The following is a 21,075-nucleotide window of genomic DNA, read 5'->3' as shown; positions in this document are numbered from 1 at the left end:
AAAAGATTGATCTTCGACCTCTGTGACCTTCACCTTGGACCTAGTGACCTGTTTTGTGCAGTCTTGAGGTAAATAATTAATGCTAGTTTTACGCAAAACCTAGCAGTTTAGAAAAACAGAGTGGACACAAATTTAAGCTATTTGATCCTCTGTGGCCTTGGACCTAGTGACGTGGGTTGTGCGGTCTGCATGTCATCCTGGTGAGATAAACAACTGATGCTAGTTTTATGAAAATATTCTAAGTAGTTTAGACAATACATAGCACGTAACTGAACAAGTGTGACCTTGATCTTGGATTCAGTGACCTGGATTGTTCGCTCTGTTCATTGTTATGATAAGGTGAATAATTGGTGGCAGTTTTATGAAAATCTTCTCAGCAGTTAAGAAGATATGGAGTGCACATGATGTATGGACGGACTGACATGCATGACTTCAATACAGATCCCATACACTTTATTTTGTAGGAGTATAATCATAAGCTCTGAAGTGAGACATTGATGTATATGTACATAATTGTACAAGCTTCCCTTAAATCACACCTGTAGTTTTAAAAAATACCTTTAAACACAACCAACAGGCTACAAGACAAAATCAGTGTTTACACTGACAGATATAAATAATAGCTGTGTAAATCTATATATCAAAAACATGTCTTAAGTGAAAACAAGAATATTTTCTACAAACAGTTTTATTATGTATTCTTATTTACAATGAAATGCTGAGTGAAATGATTTGAAAATGTTTTGTAGATGTTATTTTTTCCACTCAATGTTGACAAAAAGATGAAAATTAGGTTTTTGAATATTTTCTACAGAAACTAGAAATGTGTCCATAGGACTGATGCCCCTGTTGACCTTTTAGCTAGGGGTATATATCCTGCATGCAATGCATTGTCTTCTTATAATCAAAGTTTATGCCAATGTACTTGAATATGAACAAGAATGCTAAACTGTCACAAAATAATCCTTTCACAGTAAACTATTTTTGATATTAAAATACTGTACTTACTGAGCATACTAGTTGTCAATGTGCTCAAGATCAACTAATTCAAGGGCCATAACTCCACTGTGACAAAGACTATCCAGCCAATAACCAAACCTGGCCAAGATAGTAAGCCAAACAATATTCTGATTTAGTTAGGTGAATACTGGATCAGAACTGCTTAAGTTATCTATTAGACAGTGTCAATTTTTGAAAATTTAAGAAATTCAAGGTCCAAAACTCATGAGTGTGTCTGTAACTATCCTGTTGGTTATTAAGGTAGTTCTGCACGTTTGATAAACCGGAAGTGATGGCGTAACGTCATTTATCTGGAAAACGTAGAATAAAGCCTGGATTCGGCATACGGAAATGAAAATCATTTTATGAATAAATGGCAACCTATGAGTAATTTATTACATTGGCAGTACTACTATCTTTCTAAAGTCAAAATATGATATTAGAACATCTGCCATGCTAAATAACTCAAAGTATTGTCTAGAAATTAGCGTGAAACATGTGGATCACTTTACTCAAGCAGAGCTCCAGATAAGCTGCGTATTTGCGTATTTATGCAATTAAAATTGCAGAAAACCCAATTGAATTCATACAGTGTGCGTACTGAAACGCAATTAAAATTCCTAATACCCTATTCGTAAAAAATAGCTTGCGTATCGCATTTTCCTTATAACTACGCCGATAAAATGTAAAGAGGTTGCAGGAAAAAACATTGTTGCAGCACAAACAAACAAATTAGTGGGATACTTTGCTGTTCAACAATGACAGTTATCTGTTTGTGACGATGTAGTGTCACCAATACTAGATGACATCTTTTGGGAGAATGCATATTGCGGTGACCACATCGTTCGGGATATTGTGGATGAACTGATCTCAGACTGCATTAAAAGTGAAAAAGAAAACAACAGTATGAAACATTCATTACAATTATAAATACATTTTTTGTATTAAACATTGAAGGGCGCCATTAAAATACTTAGTCAGTCCTGTTTAATGATATATATACCATGTATACTGTAAGCAAAAAATACTCAATTGTTAGTGCGAGATTGGTAAAATACCCAATTGGTTTTAGCAAATACCCAATTACTTCTGAAAAGGCTGGGTAATGATATTATTTTTACCCAATTCAAATTTCCAATACCCATTTCAGACAAAAAGTGATGGGTAAATATCCAATTGCACCCAAAGCTTATCTGGAGCTCTGACTCAAGGTCAAATATTTCAACAATTAGCACAAGCACCTATACCTTTTATTTCACCAATTTATAGGTCATATGCTTATTTACAACTGTGAGAAGTTTCATTAAAATCTACATTCTAGAAAAAATCTTATTCCCGAAAATGTTATGCAAGTTATGATTTTCCCATGGACTCCCATTATGAAAAATTGCGTGAGGCCCAAATTTTTCAGATCAGTCTAGCAAAAAATCAAGCACACGACCCTAACTTTTTTATTTGCTGAATTTTCTAAGTATACTCTGAAGATTTGAAAAATCGGAGTTTAAACAATTTCTACATTGTAGAAAAAAAATCAATCTGAATGTGCAGAAATACCTTAAACTTGTTTGATTGTTTGAGATACCGGTATTATGCCCTTGCATGGACATCTCTTATTGAAAGTGGTTTACTAGATAAATATGAGATATCCTTCAAAGAAATTGTTGGCAACAGACATTCAACAATCCTAAATGCTCACCAGAAGCATTTTGTGCTCAGGTCAGTTAAAACACAAGAATGAAAGAGAACCTTGCAAATAACAGAAACTGAGATTTCAGACCCCAATTCAAATACTTCAGATATTAGTTTCAATGTTCTTAACACATTTTCACAAAAGACATTTTCTTAGCACAATGAAAAAATAACATTCAGTCATAAAAAGATCAGCAAAAAGTCGTGCTCTAGTTCTTCACATCTTGTCCCATGACATAAACTGGAACCATTCTAATACTCCGAAGGTCCTTTACAATGTAGGTGAAGTTATTTCTGAATGATTTCTCCATTTCAGTTAAGCCAGAGTTTATGTGACCTCCATATTTATTCTATAACATCTCCAATTCAGCATATATACAATAACATGAACACATGGTCAGACTTCTGGCCCTTCTCCTCCTGGTACAAGCTGCAAGTAAAAGATTTATGACTTTTAACAAAAAATATGTCTCAAATGTTGAGCATCACATTTCTAATTTCGAGTAAATCTTATGGACTCAGCCTGGTTATTATTTATGGTCCTTACGATTCAATGTTCATTTGAGCCGTGCCATGAGAAAACCAACATAGTGGGTTTGCGACCAGCATGGATCCAGACCAGCCTGCGCATCCGCGCAGTCTGGTCAGGCTCCATGCTGTTCGCTTTTAAAGCCTACTGCAATAAGAGAAACCGTTAGCGAACAGCATGGATCCTGACAAGACTGCACGGATGCGCAGGCTGGTCTGGATCCATGCTGGTCGCAAACCCACTATGTTGGTTTTCCCATGGCATGGCTCATTTATAACTTAAGCCAGTGCTACGGAGTGTGTTACAAGTTTCATTACCTTTTATGAACAGACTTGATTGAACAGTATCTGCTATCATTTCACTTAACCAGTTCTAATGCTTCTTAAAGGACCTTTTTTAGGTATGTTTGTATACTCTACTCAGGTTTCAGTTAGAAAAGAAGTTCAATGAAGCTCTACTCAGGTTTCAGTTAGAAAAGAAGTTCAATGAAGAAAACAATTAGCAAGCACACAGTTTTCTATTTTTGTGCCTGTACGGGATGTGACAATAGCCAGAGGGAGCTTCTTCAACCAGTAGAAGGAGAGTACTGGTACTGGGCTTGTTGGGAAGGACTTCTAGATAAGTGTGTTGGAAGTTTTGCCCCAGAAAGTCAAAAATAAGTAGGGTAATTCAAACCTCTTAATAGGTTCAAATATCAGCTTTAAAGCAATTTCTTTAAGCATTTAAAACTGAAAATGGATAATGGTTGTTGAGTGGACACTTATGCAGTAAACATAATTTAGGTCATATGGGTAACTTTTCCAGCTTTTGATGGTAAAGGAAGAACCCAAGTGCCCCTCTGGTCATTACTTCATCAAAGATGGGTACCTGTGTAGAACCACTGACCTTCTGTTAACAATGAAGTACAGGATATGTGAAAACTTTAAACTGAAACACAAATTACTCCTATAATATTTATACAGTCAAGTTGAAGGCACTGCTTGCAAGTCAACATTAAGCATGACATGCCCTGTGGGAATCTTGGCCAGGAAAATTGAACTGAGCCCAGTAACCACACCTGCTGATACAGTATCCTGATTGTTTTAAGAGATCAAGTTGGGAGTTGCATTTTTCTCTCACTTTTTCAACATGCTTGCTTTTAGTAAAAGTAACTCACCTCAAACAGAACTTATTTAACCTTCATAAAAGTGCAAGTGTAAAGTTGTATGTCTCCTTCCTAACTGAAGATACGTACAATATTGATATAAAATATTTTTATTTTTTTGTAACACTGTCTTAAACTCTGACCAAAACAGTCCTAAATGCAACTGAATTTTGGTCTCCATGCAAATTACCTGTTATACCATGACTGGTCACATTATTGATTAAAAAACATTTTTTTATACTTTGTAACAATGACCATGACTTAATCTTCCCTAAAACATTTGTTTCTATGAAAGTTACCAGGTTTGGTCTATTAAGCAAACTGGAGTTATTGTGAGAACACCATTTTTTTATTTCTAGAACTTGACCCAAGCAATTCAAAATATAAATAAAGCCATGGCCTCCATGCAAGCTTCCTTAATTCCAAGTTTGACCACAAAACCTTATTCCTAACTGAAAATATTAAGCAGAAACTATATTTCATAACACTGACCTTGACCTTGGCAAATAAATACCCTATATAGTAATTTATTTATTTTGTTGGGTTTAATGTCGCACCGACACAATTACAGGTCATATGGCGACTTTCCAGCTTTAATGGTGGAGGAAGATCCCATGTGCCCCTCCTTGCATTATTTAATCACGAGCGGGCACCTGGGTAGAACCATCGACCTTCTGTTAGCCAGCTGGATAGCTTCCTCACATGAAGAATTCAATGCCCCGAGTGAGGCTCTAACCCACATCGATGAGAGGCAAGTGATTTGATGTCAGCGTCCTTAACCACTCAGCCACCCCCAACCATATAGTAAACATTATGAAAGTACTAAGGGCAATAACTTTTATAGTCCTCAAGTAATTTCATCGAAACTTGCAGGGTCACTTTCCCAGTAACAGTTCACATTATTACAATGATTTTTTGAAAGACTCCTAACCATGTCTCAGATATGGCTCCTGATGAGCAGAAGCATTTCCCTGTCGCATCTAAAATTTCTATCCTGTTTCATTTCAATACTACAAACCAAGTCTTAGATATGGTTCCTGCAAAAGGGATGAACAGATGGACAGACAATGGCAAACTATTATCCTCTGCTTTTGCTGGGGGATAATAAATTTTAAGCAGGCCTTACTTTTTCTGAACATGTTTTGCACTGTATAAGTGATACCTTAAACTGAACTGGAATTAAAACATGAACATATTTGTACTCACCATAGTTATATTATTTCCATTTAATAAAATCTGGTCTAATTTTGTGACTCGTCTCCCCTCTGGAGTGCTTTCACTGCAATACAGAAAGAAAAATGTCAGCATTGTATGACACATGCCCCCTGTAAATTCTTGGCGGACTAATAAACTAGAGCTATCACTAAAGCTGATTAACATCCCCAGATACCGCTATGATACAGGGCAAGTAAAAAGTTGTGACCATGACCTTTGAAGTCTGACCTTGACCTTGGAAACAGTAACCTTGGTATTATACTTTGCAAGTCATCTTGATGAGGTTTACAACTGATTAAAGCTCTAGATAAGGAGCAATGCTAGTTGTATAAAAATCTCCCCAGTGGTTTAGAACATATGAAGCTGACTGGCAATTAAGCTTTATGACATTTCAGTTCCAAGAGTGACCTTGACCTTAGACTTATGACCTCGGTTGTTAGATTTATAAGTATCCAAGCAGTTTAGACAATATGGAGTGCACAGTAATTTAATATATTTGACCTTTAACCTTCAAGTGTGAACTTTACCTTGGACCTAGTGACCTGGGTTGAGCTCATTGCATATTATCTTGGTAAGGTAAACAAGTAGCGTAAGTTTTACGAAAATCTTCCAAGCAGTTTAGAAAATATGGAGTGGACATACAGTTAAGCTATTTGACCTTTGATCTCCAGGTGTGACATTGACCTTGGACTTAGTGACCTGGGTTATGCACCCTGCATGTTGTCTTGATGAGGCTAAAAATTGATGCTAGTTATATGAAAATCTTCCAAGCAGTTAAGAAGTTATAGAGTGGACAGATATAACTGACTCCACTGTAACACCAATAGTCTTTGTATCTGGGGGTGTAATAAAATCTACAACAGGGCTGTAACTCCAGGTCCTGTGAGGGCCATTACATGTCTACTTCATGTTGATGATACATAACATTGTCAATTTTCAAAATTTTTAGTCATTAAAGTGCCTTAACTCCAGAGTCACTGGGACAAAGTCACAACCTATCAAATTTGGCCAAGATCTTATGCCCATTAGCATTCTGACCAAGTTTGGTGAATAGTAGTTAAAAACTGCTCAAGTCAGAGAACGAACAAATTTAGTGGACGCCGCCTGACTATGTGCCACTGCAGGTGATCACGTCCTGTTTCTCTGACGCTAAAAAACAGGACAGGATCATAAGCCATGGCACACTAAGAAATATAAAATACAATTTTGCAAGATATAAAAGTAGTAATACTTACAATTCTATGACATCTTCTAAAACCATATCTTATTTCTGTTAAGAAAAACTTTTGCTTTGTCAAGAAGTAAGTGCTTATTAGATTATAGGGCTTTCCACAAATTAAAAAGAAAACTATAAGGTGTTTTAGTCACAAAAACATATGTCTCCCCCACCCCATGTATACCTTTAGCTCTAGCGGCCATTTTGTTCAGCAAAGCGGAACGTGTAGGCAATATGCATAACTAGGCTTGGTACTGATCACTCCTGTGAAGTTTCGACGAAAGCTGTCCAGCAGTTTGACCTGTGAAAGCCGGACAAGATTTTTCTATTTTTAGCTCTGGTGGCCATTTTGTGCAGCAAAGCGGAATGTGCTCGCGATATGCACAACTAGGGTTGGTACTGATCATTCCTGTGATGTTTCGTCGAAATCCAGCCAGCAGTTTGACCTGTGAAAGCTGGACAAGATTTTTCTATATTTCGCTCTGGCAGCCACTTTGTGCAGCGAAGTGGAACGTGCAGGCGACAGGCACAACTAGGGTTGGTACTGATCATTCCTATGAAGTTTCATCGAAATCCAGCCAGCAGTTTGACCTGTGAAAGCCGGACAAGATTTTTCTATTTTTAGCTCTGGAAGCCACTTTGTGCAGCAAAGCGGAACGTGCTGGCAAAATGCACACCTAGGCTTGGTACTGATCACTCTTGTGATGTTTCCCCAAAATCCAGCCAGCAGTTTGACCTGTGAAAGTCGAACAAGATTTTTCTATTTTTAGCTCTGACGGCCATTTTGTGCAGCGAAGCGGAATGTGCCGGCGACATGCACAACTAGGCTTGGTACTGATCACCCCTGTGAAGTTTTGCCGAAATCCAGCCAGCAGTTTGACCTGTGAAAGCCGGACAAGATTTTTCTATTTTTAGCTCTGGTGGCCATTTTGTGAAGCGAAGCAGAAGGTGCTGGCGACATGCACCACTAGGCTTGGTACTGATCACTCCTGGGAAGTTTCTTCGAAATCCGGCCATCAGTTTAACCTGTAAAAGCAGGACAAGCTAAATGCAGACAGATGGACAGACGGAAGACGGACAGCAAAGGCAAAAACAATATGTCTCCCCCATGTAATGATGAAAATCTGGTCATAAAGCATGCAAATCAAACAATTTTTAAAATGAATACAATTCACAGTTTTCCTTCTTTTTAAAAGTACTGATTCAGAAGTTGCTTATAAATTGCTTTAATCATAAATATTTATGAACAAGAGTGCAAGAATGTCACAATATACGCCCGTCACAGCAAATTTCTTTACTCTAGCACCTGTATTTGCAAATGGAATTTTAATTTTGTGGTTGTATAGTAATAACTGTAAGTGTTTTGTTTTTCTAAGTCCACAAAAAAATTCCTTACCAGGTAGAGATACCTTAAAATACACCTAAAATTGGACAGTAACATCTATGTTGTACCACAGAAAAGTGGTCTTGGTTTTTCCCTACAGTCAATTATAAAAAAGTTACAATATAAGTTATTTATAGTAACAACTAAGGGAAGTTAATCTTAAAAAAAAAAAAAAAAAAAAGAAATCAAAAAAATAATTGTAAGTCCTCATAAAAATCTTTACCAGGTAGAGACTGGTCAAAATACACCTCAAAATTGGATGTAGCATGCATGTTGTACTACAGAAAAGTGGTCTTGATTTTTCCCTATGACTAGTAATGAAAAAGTTACAATATAAGCTATTTATAGTAACAACAAAGGGAAGTAATTCTAAAGAAGGGAACTGCGTATGACACTTCGTCTCATGATGGTGTATAATGGTGTCAAGTTACATCAAAATCCCTCCATGCATGAAGAAATGCTTCGGACAAAGTCATTCTTGTATCTGACCTTTGGCCTCTAAGTGTGACCTTGACCTTAGACCTAGGGACCTGGTTCTTGCGCATGACACTATGTCTCGTGGTGGTGAACATTTGTGCCAAGTTATATCAAAATCCCTCTATGCATGAAGAAGAAATGCTCCAGACAAGGTTTTCATTCTTGTATCCTTTGACCTCTAAGTGTGACCTTCACCTTAGACCTAGAGACCTGGTTCTTGCGCATGACACTCCGCCTCATGGTGGTGAACATTTGTGCCAAGTTATATCAAAATCCCTCTATGCATGAAGAAGAAATGCTCCGGACAAAGTTTTCATTCTTGTATCCTTTGACCTCTTAAGTGTGACCTTGACCTTAGACCTAGGGACCTGGTTCTTGCGCATGACACTCCTTCTCATGATGATGGACAATTGTGCCAACTTTCATGAAAATCCCTGTATGCATGAAGAAGATATGCTCCGGACAAAGACATTCTTGAATTTGACCTTTGACCTCTAAGTGTGACCTTGACCTTAGACCTAAGGACCTGGTTCTTGCGCATGACACTCCGTCTCATGATGGTGAACAACTGTGCCAAGTTTCATCAAAATCCCTTCATGCATGTAGAAGATATGCTCCGGACAAAGTCTTTGGTTACCGCCGGCCCGCCCGCCAGGGGCGTTCCCATAATACGTCCCGTTTTTCAAACGGGCGTATAAAAATACTACTTTTATTACGGTGTAATTTTTTCCCCATTTTAATTAATTATGACCTATTTTTCCTCTCCTGACAGGACCTTAAGTACCCTCCCCCAATATTGCAAAAAATGAAACTGATTTAAAACTAGAGCTATCACTAAAGGTGATGAATGTACCCCCCACATGCACTGACACAGTACATTGCAATTTGACGCACACAAGATTGCATAATTATGTGGACTGTATGTATACAGACTGTATGTATACAGTATAGTAACAAAAAACAAAGTCCCATAACTATGCAGAATATTTATCTAAAAGAATGTAACATGCATCATGCACAACTAGGGTTGGTACTGATCAGTTTCATTAAATTGTGTGTAAGGGTTTGGTAGATTAGGCTTGCACAAGATTGCATATGCAGACTGCATGTACATAGTATGTTAACAAGAAACAAAGTCCCATAACTCTGCAATTTTTGTCGCTGAAAGAACCTAACATGCCCCATACACAACTACTGTTGTTACTGATCACTTGTGTGAAGTTTCATTAAATTGTGTCAAGGGGATGAGGAGAGATGGTGCGCACAAGATTGTGTCTATGTATATAGTATAGTAACAAAAAAAAACAAAGTCCCATAACTCTGCAAATTTTTTTTCTGAAAGAACCTAACATGCCCCATGCACAACTACTGTTGTTACTGATCACTTGTGTGAAGTTTCATTAAATTGTGTCAAGGGGATGAGGAGAGATGGTGCGCACAAGATTGTGTCTATGTATATAGTATAGTAACAAAAAAACAAAGTCCCATAACTCTGCAAATTTTTTTTCTAAAAGAACCTAACATGCCCCATGCACAACTACTGTTGGTACTGATCACTTGTGTGATGTTTCATTAAATTGTGTCAAGGGGATGAGGAGAGATGGTGCGCACAAGATTGTGTCGTGTCTATGTATATAGTATAGTAACAAAAAAACAAAGTCCCATAACTCTGCAATTTTTTTTTTCTAAAAGAACCTAACATGCTCCATGCACAACTACTGTTGGTACTGATCACTTGTGTGATGTTTCATTAAATTGTGTCAAGGGGATGAGGAGAGATGGTGCGCACAAGATTGTGTCTATGTATATAGTATAGCAACAAAAAAACAAAGTCCCATAACTCTGCAATTTTTTTTTCTAAAAGAACCTAACATGCCCCATGCACAACTACTGTTGGTACTGATCACTTGTGTGAAGTTTCATTAAATTCTGTCAAGGGGATAAGGAGAGATGGTGCGCACAAGATTGCGTCTACGGACAGACGGACAGACAGACAGACAACCTGAAACCAGTATACCCCCCCTTACAACTTTGTTGTCGGGGGGTACAATAACTTTTTTGATTTTCTCCAATTTAAGCTGATACATGGACTTTGAACCCTTGTCACAGTTAACAAATAAAAGCAAAGTGAAATATACCAGTGTGATTAAAGGCACTGCAGCATGTTTCTTTTTTAAACATACCTTTTGTGCTTGAATGTGAAATATTAAGTATTAACCTTTAGCCAGCTGCGACAACTGATTCTGCCTTTGCGACCTGTGCAGACCAAGATGGTCTGCACTGTTCGCTATTCATCAGTAAACTTTCAGTGAACACCTCTTTAAACAAGAGATCACAGAGTGATCTTGGCGCCCACCAATGTGCCATTTTTGAGTGTTCCAAATTTCAAGACTTATTGACTAGCTCAAGGTCAAATTTCATTTCCGTACACAACACAAATCTATGCATGTGGTCCAAATTTGAAGCCTGTACCTTCAAAAATGTGAAAGTAGGTCACTAGGTCAATGTCAAGGTCAAAGTTTCTTTCGGTATACAAAACTATGCATGTGGTCCTAAATTTGAAGCCTGTAGCTACAGAAATGTGAAAGTAGGTCACTAGGTCAATCTTAAGGTCAAAGTTCATTTCGGTACATAAAACTATGCAAGTGGTCCAAATTTGAAGGCTGTAGTTTGAGAAATGTAAAAGTAGGTAACTAGGTCAAAGTCCAGGTCAAATTTTACTTCGGAATACAAAACTATGCATGTGGTCAAAATTTGAAGCCTGTACCTTCAAAAACGTGAAAGTAGGTCACTAGGTCAATGTAAAGGTCAAAGTTTGTTTCAGTACACAAAACTATGCATGTGGTCCAAATTTGAAGGCTGTAGCTTGAGAAATGTAAAAGTAGGTCACTAGGTCATAATCAAGGTCAAATTTTATTTCGGAATACAAAACTGTGCATGTGGTCCAAATTTGAAGCCTGTACCTTAAAAATGTGAAAGTAGGTCACTAGGTCAATGTAAAGGTCAAAGGTCATTTCAGTACACAATACTATGCAAGTGGTCAAAATTTGAAGGCTGTAGCTTGAGAAATGTAAAAGTAGGTCACTAGGTCAAAATCAAGGTCAAATTTTATTTCAGAATACAAAACTATGCAAGTGGTCCAAATTTGAAGCCTGTACCTTCAAAAATGTGAAAGTAGGTCACTAGGTCAATGTCAAGGTCAAAGTTTTTTTCAGTACACAAAACTATGCATGTAGTCCAAATTTGAAGGCTGTAGCTTGAGAAATGTGAAAGTAGGTCACTAGGTCAAAATCAATGTCAAATTTCATTTTGAAACACGAAACTATGCATATTGTCCAAATTTGATGCCTGTACCTTTAAAAATGTGAAAGTAGGTCACTAGGTCAAAATAAGGTCAAAGCTTTTTCCAGTGCACAAAATTATGCATGTGGTCCAAATTTGAAGGCTGTAGCTACAGAAATGTGAAAGTAGGTCACTAGGTCAAAATCAAGGTCAACTCATGTCAAGGTTCATCTTGCCACTCAAAACCATACATGTGGTCCAAGTTTGAATGTTGTAGTTACTGACAAGAACATTTTAAAAGCTTTTCCCTATATAAGTCTATATGAACCATGTGACCCCCGGGGCGGGGCCATATTTAACCCTAGGAGGATAATTTGAACAAACTTGGTAGAGAACCACTAGATGATGCTACATTACAAGTATCAAAGCCCTAGGCTTTGTGGTTTGGACAAGAAGATTTTCAAAGTTTTTCCCTATACAAGTCTATGTAAACCATATGACCCCAGGGCGGGGCCATATTTGACCCTAGGGGTATAATTTGAACAATCTTAGTTGAAGACCACTAGATGATGTCACATACAAAATATCAAAGCCCTAGGCCCTGTGGTTTTGGACAAGAGGTTATTCAAAGTTTTTCCCTATATAAGTCTATATAAACCATGTGACCCCCAGGGCGGGGCCATATTTGACCCCAGAGAAATAATTTGAATCATCTTGGTAGAGGACCACTAGATGATGCTTCATACCAAATATCAAAGCCCTAGGCTCTGTGGTTTTGGACAAGAAGGTTTTCAAAGTTTTTCCCTATATAAATCTATATAAATTATAAAAATAAACGAAGGGCCATAACTCACTCATAAATTGTTGAACCAGTCTGATTTTCAGGGGGACACAACTAGGGTACCAATACATCATTCTGACAAAGTTTGGTCAAAATCCCCCCAGTAGTTTCTGAGGAGATGCGATAACGAGAAATTGTTAACGGACGGACGGACGGACGGACGGAATGACGGACGGACGGACCACGGACGCAGAGTGATTTTAATAGCCCACCATCTGATGATGGTGGGCTAATAATAAATGGTACTGCCCAAATTGAATGATGGACCAGTCCATCTTAGAAATTTAGCAGTGCAAGGGTTAAGGATACTGACATAATCATCAAATCCCAGGAGGACTCCAACTATCTCCTTGTCATTCTTCATTATGATGTGGATCCTAGAACCAATACATTTATCAACCAACTCTGAAAATAAATAAGATAATATTTATGCTAACTTCTACAATAAACACAGTCATGTGCAAAGACCAACCTTTTAACATTTAATATAGAAATATCAACATTTAATATTGCTGTATCTTTTCATTTTAGCTACTGAACAAAAAGGGCACTAGCTACTTTTAGCTAGTAGAAAATGTTGCTAAATTTGACCACTGATTTTGCAGTTTTGCATGTTTGACTAAAAATATCTTTGATTCTTTCTTGCATTAAACATGACCCCCACTGTTCTTTTGAGTTTTATTCAGCACCAATAATATTCTTCAAGAAAATATAAGTTACAGACATTTAAAATGGGTCCTGATGTGTGCTGCAGCCACTGGAAATATGTCAATTTTATACAGAACAAGAGGGCCATGATGGCCCTATATCGCTCACCTGAGTACCATTGCTTTAACCAAAAACAAAAAGAAAAAATTCTTACAAGGTAAAGATATGACAAAATACACCTAAAAATTGGAGGTACCATCCATGTTGTACCACAGAAAAGTGATCTCAGTTTTTCCCTACGGCCAATAATAAAAAAGTTACTAAATAAGCTATTTATAGTAACATAAAAGGGAAGTAATAAAAAAAAAATATTGTAAGCAAACAAAAGAAGGATCTGCCAAATAAAAACAAGAGTACTGCAATGCAACGCAAATGCAGAGCAATATTCACATAAAACAAAGTCATATGACTTTCGACCCCTAAGTGTGACTTTGACATTGAATTTAGCCATCCGAAACATGCGCGCTGCACATCCTTTCAATGAGTGAACATTTGTGTCAGGTTTCTCTGAAATCCATCAAGGGGTTCAAGAGTTACAGGGCGGAAGGGAAATTGCTAACCAACATACAGACAGACAGACGGACACCGAGACGATAACATAATACGTCCCTGCGGGCGTATAAAAAAGAATCGAGATCTTATGGTGATACAAGTTGTGTGCAAGTTTGGTTAAAATCAAATCATAAATGAAGCTGCAATTGTGCAGACAAGGTCAAAATAGCCAATTTTGGCCCTTTCAGGGGCCATAACTCTGGAATCCATTAAGGGATCTGGCCGGTTCAAGAATGGAACCAAGATCTTTTGGTGACACAAGTTTTGTGCAAGTTTGATTAAATTCAAATCATAAATGAAGCTGCTATTGTGCAGGTCAAAATAGCTAATTCAGGCCCTATCAGGGGCCATAACTCTGGAACCCATTATGGGATCTGGCCGGTTCAAGAAGGGACACAAGTTTTGTGCAAGTTTGGTTAAAATCAAATCATAAATGAAGCTGCTATTGTGCAGACAAGGTCAAAATAGCTAATTTTGACCCCTTCAGGGGCCATAACTCTGGAACCCATAACGGAATCTTGCCAGTTCCAGAAAGGAACCAAGACCTTATGGTGATACAAGTTGTGTGCAAGTTTGGTTAAAATAAAATCATAAATAAAGCTGCTATTGTGCAGACAAGGTCAAAATAGCTAATTTTGGGCCTTTCAGGGGCAATAACTCTGGAACCCATAAAGGAATCTGGCCAGTTCCAGAAAGGAACCAAGATCTTATGGTGATACAAGTTGTGTGCAAGTTTGGTAAAAATCAAATCATAAATAAAGCTGCTATTGTGCAGACAAGCTCAAAATAGCTAATTTTGGCCCTTTCAGGGACCATAACTCTGGAACCCATAATGGGATCTGGCCAGTTCAAGAAAGGAAACGAGATCTTATGGTGATACAAATTGTGTGCAAGTTTGGTTGATGTACCTGATGTACCTCCTTTTGGAGATGTGAGTCTTCAGACTCTTGTGCCCCCCTCCCGTTTGCGTATCCAGCCCCTAGTTCCGGGATGTACCGTATACTTAGTGTCTCCCATAAAATCATCCAATCTTGACTTAAATGTGTTTAAAGATGGCGCTAAAACTATTTTGGCTGGCAGTAAGTTCCACTCTCGAATTGCGCGTACTGAGAAGGAATGCCTCCTTAGTTCGTATTTACTTGCCTTCTCTATTAGTTTTCTTGCATTGTTTCTAGTAGGTTGTGTACTAAGTACAAAGAACTTATCAAAATTTATGTCCTCTTTATCATTGAGCAGTTTATAAGTTTCTATCATGTCTCCCCTAAATCTCCTATAATGCTGCGTTTACACTTAGCCACGATATCCACAATTTAAAGAAAAGCTCGGAGCTCCACGATTTATTGCACGGATTTTGTGATACTACGCTTTCCTATGCTTTCTTACGCTCTCAGTATGTTTTGTTACTACCTGCAGCGTTTTATTACGAAACCATCACGATTCTGGTCGAGATCTGCCACGATTTTCATCACGTTCTCTCAAGTTCTCTTACGATTACCACGATATGCTATCACGCTTTGTCATGTTCTGTTTAGATCCCTCACGTTATCAAGTTTTGTTAAGCTCTCCTATGATTTATGGTCACGATTTGACCAAGATTGTCACGTTTTGAGCATGATTGGAGTCTAAATAGGAGTCATGGGTCATCCTCTCATTGTCTCCAGAGATTTCAAAGAGGAACGAGCTATGCATCAAAGAGCTGAACAAAATGCTGAATTTGTATTTTTCGTGTATGCCTATAATAGTTACTCGTCGGCAGCAGCAACAAGGGACGGAATAGGGCAGGATACAAAAGAGAGAAATGAGAAGAAGAAATAGAAAGCCTTTAAGACCTGGTGGGTGAGACCACAGTTAAGTGGAAACCGAAGGCACAAACTCGGACAATACTCTCAACTTTTCACAGAACTCAGGTGTGAAGATGTCGGCTCCAACGCCAACTATGTAAGGATGTCTGCAGATCTAGTTGAACTTAGAATCATGTTTCCACGTTCACCAAGATCCCCATACGATGGAGCATCAAGGTCTGATGCGCTACGTTAAGGTCTGTTAAGCTGCATTACGCTCTACAACGATTTCCACGTTCTATCACGCTCTCTCAAGATTTAAGATAAATCGGGGTAATTGGTAGGGGTGCGTATCGGTCAAAAAGATCGATACGATATTTGTATCGATACAAAATGATCGATATTCGATATATCATATGATATTTTCAAACAGAATAATAACAGAGTACAAGACCATTATAGTAATGCAATATGAACTTTATTACTCACTTCTAAGGTCAGGGATATAAATTAACACTCGCCCAGTCGCCCAGTGCCACCAGATTTGAAGCTGGTCGAGTCAATTTTCCAAAATAGTCGCCCAGCCGGCGAATGGCTTTGGATTCACCTATTAATGTCAATATTCTGGGTTTTTCCGAGACTGTCTTATTAATATGCACTACGTCACTTAAATCGACCAATCAAAATTACCGATATATACTACGACCAATCGGAATAGGCGGATCATTTACTCCGACACTAACAATGGCTGCGCCCATAGAAATACAGCACTAGAAAGTACAGGTTTATTGAAGGTTGTTAAAGAGCTTAGAACGGCCGGTCGTGGGGACAAAAGGAAATATTATCAGGATTATTAAAAGACCTAAAGGCCAATGAGGACTTTTAATGAAAAATGGGCTGTTAACAGACCGCGGCTGCATAGAACACCGACCGCAACATGGTGTGTACTTTTTGTACAAGTAATAATTTTATAATTGTGAGTGACCTGTAACACGACAATGTAACAAAATACTACAATTCAGGTGTCCATAAGCGTGCAGCCTCTATCAAAATGCCCATAAACAACCCAAATCCTCTAGTGCTGCAAAAATCATTCAAACTTTAAGTGCGTCTGTGTTTGAGAGTCTGTGTCCGAATGTGTGAGTTTGATGAGTGTTCTGTAATTATATTTAAGAAATTGATGTATTTTGGCAGGAAGCAAATTACAAGACTTATCATTAATTATGTCGATCTAAACTGCTGTAAGTATATTTTCCCGCTAATAATAGCTGGGCCCCTAACTTTTAGGCTGGGCCCCTAGAATTTGCCTGTAATGAGCCCAGTTGGCTAACAGGGTCTGAGTGTTAATTTATATCCCTGAAGGTTGGTCTATTCTGAGTCAAAATCATAGGACTTGGATACATTTTTCTTTAGGAAACAGAGGCAAGCATATTAGAATTGTTGTTTTACCTTTTTTTAATTAACTATTTTGAAGAAATAACTAACAGCTGATTCAATATTTCAGAATGGTATCTTTCAAAATGACATGAGCTTCTCAATTCAAATGATAACAAAAGGTGTGATAGTCTTTTTGTTATGATCAAATAGCCAGCAATTAGCTGTCACCTCTGTCAATTTTGTTGTTCACAGTTTGATCTCGGTTAAAAAGAATACTCAATCTTTAATTAGTATCATAAATTTTGTGATTTATTAATATTTCTTTAATCAAAATACTTTCAAATTTGTATAAAATTAATTTTGTTTGAAAGAAAATTAAACCATTCGATCTTTTACGGAACGTAACGGCAATCTTATATTTTAGCGGTGACAGTTAGCGCGGAGAGTAGTTTCCCTTTACCAAAATGGCGACCATCGGAAACAAACTTGTTTCGAAGTTGGAAAATCATCTGTACCTGTGTATAATCTGTGCGCCCACGATTCGGGGTGGTCCCGGGGGTCAAAAAGCTGCGCATTATACATAGGTATCTGCGGTAATGAGGCCATTTACCATGTAGTTAGCTTTTGATCGATATTTTGATCGATACAGCAACGTTCGATCCGATGTATCGATCGAACCCTGAATACCGGTATTCGATACATATCGAGAACTGGTACGCACCCCTAGTAATTGGGCAAAATTTTTGACTGTCAAAAATTTTGTCACGATCCTTACGATCATCACGATTCCACCAAGTCCCCTCAAGATCACCACGATTCGATCCCACGAGCCCCCACGCTTCTCTCAAAATGTGGACATCGTGGCTAAGTGTAAACGCAGCATAAGCTAGACTTGGTAAATGAAATTTTTTTAATCTTTCAATATATGGTAAGTCTCTAACGCAATGAACTAGTTTTGTTGACCTCCTTTGTACACGTTCGATGGCATCAATATCTTTCTTGAACCTTTGGTACCAAATTATATTACAATACTCCAAATTCGGTCTGATTAGAGTCTTAAATAATTTCCTGAATGTTTTGGGATTTATATGCAAAAAGGATCTTCTCATATCTTCAGATATTTTGTTTCCTTTGTTTATAGAATTGCTTATATGTCTGCGAAATTTCAATTCAGTATCAAATTCAACGCCCAAGTCTCTTTCACATTTACTGTTTTTTATTTCATGTTTTCTCCTGTTGTCTGTTAAGAAGTAAGTTTTTTCTGGATTTCTGTTGCCATAATGAAGGGTTGAACATTTGTCTTTGTTGAAACGTAAAAGGAAAATAAAATCATAAATGAAACCACTATCGTGCAGACAAGAAATTGTTGACGGACGGACTGACGACTGACGAAGGGTGATCACAAAATCTCACCTTGTCACTATGTGACAGGTGAGCTAATAAAAAAGAACAGCTATTTAGTGTGTTGTAACCACATGTACCATTATCAATTTCAATGAGCGTCTCAATGATGCAGATGAATCATTTAGATTTATTTCAAGTTAACCATTTAAGTACTCGAGTTTTTTCCAGATAGTCTTTGTCAACCAATAATTTTAGATTCAACATTGATTTCAATAAAACTAACTGTTAGAACATATCGTAGTTTTAAACTCTACCTAGTGGGAGCAACTGTGACGGATTCGTAAATGTCGCCATTTTTCGGTGTTTTGGCTTTTTTCTGAACGGCAAATTTGTCCTATACACAATCAAAGCCTTGAGACGTATGTAGGGGAGGGATTTTTTGTTTTATGTCGGCAACTGTTGTGTACCTAAATCACGCAGAGTGATTTGAATAGCCCACCATCTGATGATGGTAGGCTAAAAACTTAATTGTTAAATGTCCGTATTTACAATCACTACAGTACCTTTGCTTTAAGAATATCTCACTTATTAGTTGCGCTATTAATAAAATACTTCTGATCTATTTGCGATACTCTATAAGTAACAAAACAAATGCCAGATCATCAAGATACATGGGAAACAAACACAAATGAGCCTCAAATCTAAGATTAACTCTACGTGACCTCACATGCATCGGGAATTAACATTGTCTAAATGGTCAGCTGGAATGCAGCGATGTAACTAGCCATGGGCTTGAATAGATCTTAGATAATCTAAATGGTCAGTGCGAATGGAGACAGGTAAATAACATTAGGACTGCTTGATCACTGATAATTCATCCGCGACCGGTTAATAAATGGAACTATTTTGTGTAGCGCATGGACATCTTTTTGACGTGATTAAGGATAAAGATTGTCAGAAGTACACTTTTAACTTTGGTAGAGGGTAAACCGCTTCCGCTCCCATAAATGTTTAAGACACAAGATATAAGGTCGGTTATGAGTTATTAATTGGGTCACACAGTATCCTCTTTTTCGGAAACCATGTTGGAGATGGTACAGAATGTTAAGGTTTGTAAAGTGTTCTGTAACTGATGAGAAAACTAATATGAGCCTGAAGTTCCCCGAGTCTGACCTGTCCCCCTTCTTGTAGATCGGGATTATATTCATTTTTTTTACTGGGAAGGTAAATTTCCATCATCAATGAATTTCAGGGATTGTTTGCAGTTCCTTTGAAAGTGTCTGAGGAATAATGGGCTTGGTCCACTTACCTTACAGCGGTTGAGATCTGATAGGAGCATTTCTTAGCCATTGGCATTTACAATGATTCCTAGCATTCCTGGGTAGTTGTGACTCTCCGGATGGTGAATTTTGTTTTTTTTATTACATATGTCTTGGAGTTTCGTCTAAATTTAAAGGTGGTTTGACCGAAATTACTTATTTAAAACTGTTGCTTTTGAAGTTTCATCATAGTGGAGTTTATTTTGGCATTTTAAAGGTGGCAGGGATGCTGAATCTTGTTTGGGATGCTTGAGGAGGAACTAGAAGTTTTTGATGTTTGGTTTTGTTATAATAAAGTTAAAGGGCAAATAGAGTTCTATCTGATTTAAGAAAGAAATAAAGATTTAATCCTTATACAAATATTTTATAAATATAAAATCTAATATAGTTTTTAGACTTTGTGATACGCATATATGTTTACAGACATGTTAAGTTGAATATAGATATGATACACGCAATTTACAGCAAAAGATAAAAAGGCAAGAGATCACTGACCGTTTTACAAAACAGAGCTGTGTAGGTTGGGAAGAATATGTCGAAAAGCACAAAGTGGTCTGTTAAAATTGCTTTGAAAAGAATGACTAAGAAAATGAGATTTAACATAAAGCAAAATCGGACAATTAAAAGCGAGCTATATATAACCTCATAGACTGACTGACAATGAATTCATGCTTCATCCTAGCGGGTGGTCCAGTGTTAAAACTGCCTAGGAAACCAGGGGTCGCGAGTTCGGTCCCCTCTCCTCCAGCTAAAATAACTGACATTGGGATAAGAGTCTCCTGTTTGGATGCTTCACACAGCCAGGTAAGCTTCTTTAGGTGGAGCGTTTTTTTTGTATATTGCGCTACTAGTATCTTCCAACAAAGCTAATAACAATCTTCTTGCCTATTAGCCCATATGGATTAACGCTGGATACGGTAAAAATGAGATGAAAAACAAACAAAATTAAACCAAAGCCCAAACGACGATACCATTGAAATAGTCTCCTGCCTTCCAACTCTTGAGCAGTTCAATGTTGCTGAGCATGCCTTGAGCATTTCAATGTTGCTGAGCATGCCTTGAGCAGTTCAATGTTGCTGAGCATGCCTAACCATAATCTGGCTTTTCATCCCTGTTTTTATCTTATAATCAATAACACATTTTTCTTGTCCTTCTACTTGACCCAAATTATTTTTGTTTTTAATTTATTTGCACTAACAATATTTGTTCGGAAAGGGT

The 21,075-nt window shown here is 37.6% G+C and overlaps 1 protein-coding gene across 1 annotated transcript; it reads right to left on the bottom strand.

Annotated features, from left to right (window-relative positions):
- Positions 1 to 672: 672 nt before the first annotated feature.
- LOC123553919 (U6 snRNA-associated Sm-like protein LSm5) lies at positions 673 to 18,978 on the bottom strand. The gene is made up of 5 exons (XM_045343666.2): positions 18,853 to 18,978; positions 13,086 to 13,181; positions 6,812 to 6,839; positions 5,568 to 5,640; positions 673 to 3,118 (listed from the first exon to the last, which is right to left on the bottom strand). Exons 1-5 carry the CDS (start codon positions 18,890 to 18,892, stop codon positions 3,086 to 3,088), a joined length of 270 nt encoding a protein of 89 aa, XP_045199601.1. The 5' UTR covers positions 18,893 to 18,978; the 3' UTR covers positions 673 to 3,085.
- Positions 18,979 to 21,075: the final 2,097 nt, after the last annotated feature.

The sequence above is a fragment of the Mercenaria mercenaria genome, chromosome 7 (assembly GCF_021730395.1).
Source record: "Mercenaria mercenaria strain notata chromosome 7, MADL_Memer_1, whole genome shotgun sequence".
In the NCBI taxonomy this organism is placed as follows: Eukaryota; Metazoa; Mollusca; class Bivalvia; order Venerida; family Veneridae; genus Mercenaria; species Mercenaria mercenaria.
The sequence above is the reverse complement of the archived record's forward strand: the minus strand, read 5'-3'. Positions and strand labels throughout refer to the sequence as shown.

Bases quoted from the DNA above. Each gene is read 5' to 3' on its own strand.
- LOC123553919 (XM_045343666.2), bottom strand. From the start codon at position 18,892: ATGGCGACATTTACGAATCCGTCACAGTTGCTCCCACTAG. The intron at 13,182-18,852 runs GTAGAGTTTAAA...ATTTATTTTCAG, and splicing joins GTCACAGTTGCTCCCACTAG to AGTTGGTTGATAAATGTATT. The intron at 3,119-5,567 runs GTGAGTACAAAT...TTTTACTTGCAG, and splicing joins ATGGAAATAATATAACTATG to CTTGTACCAGGAGGAGAAGG.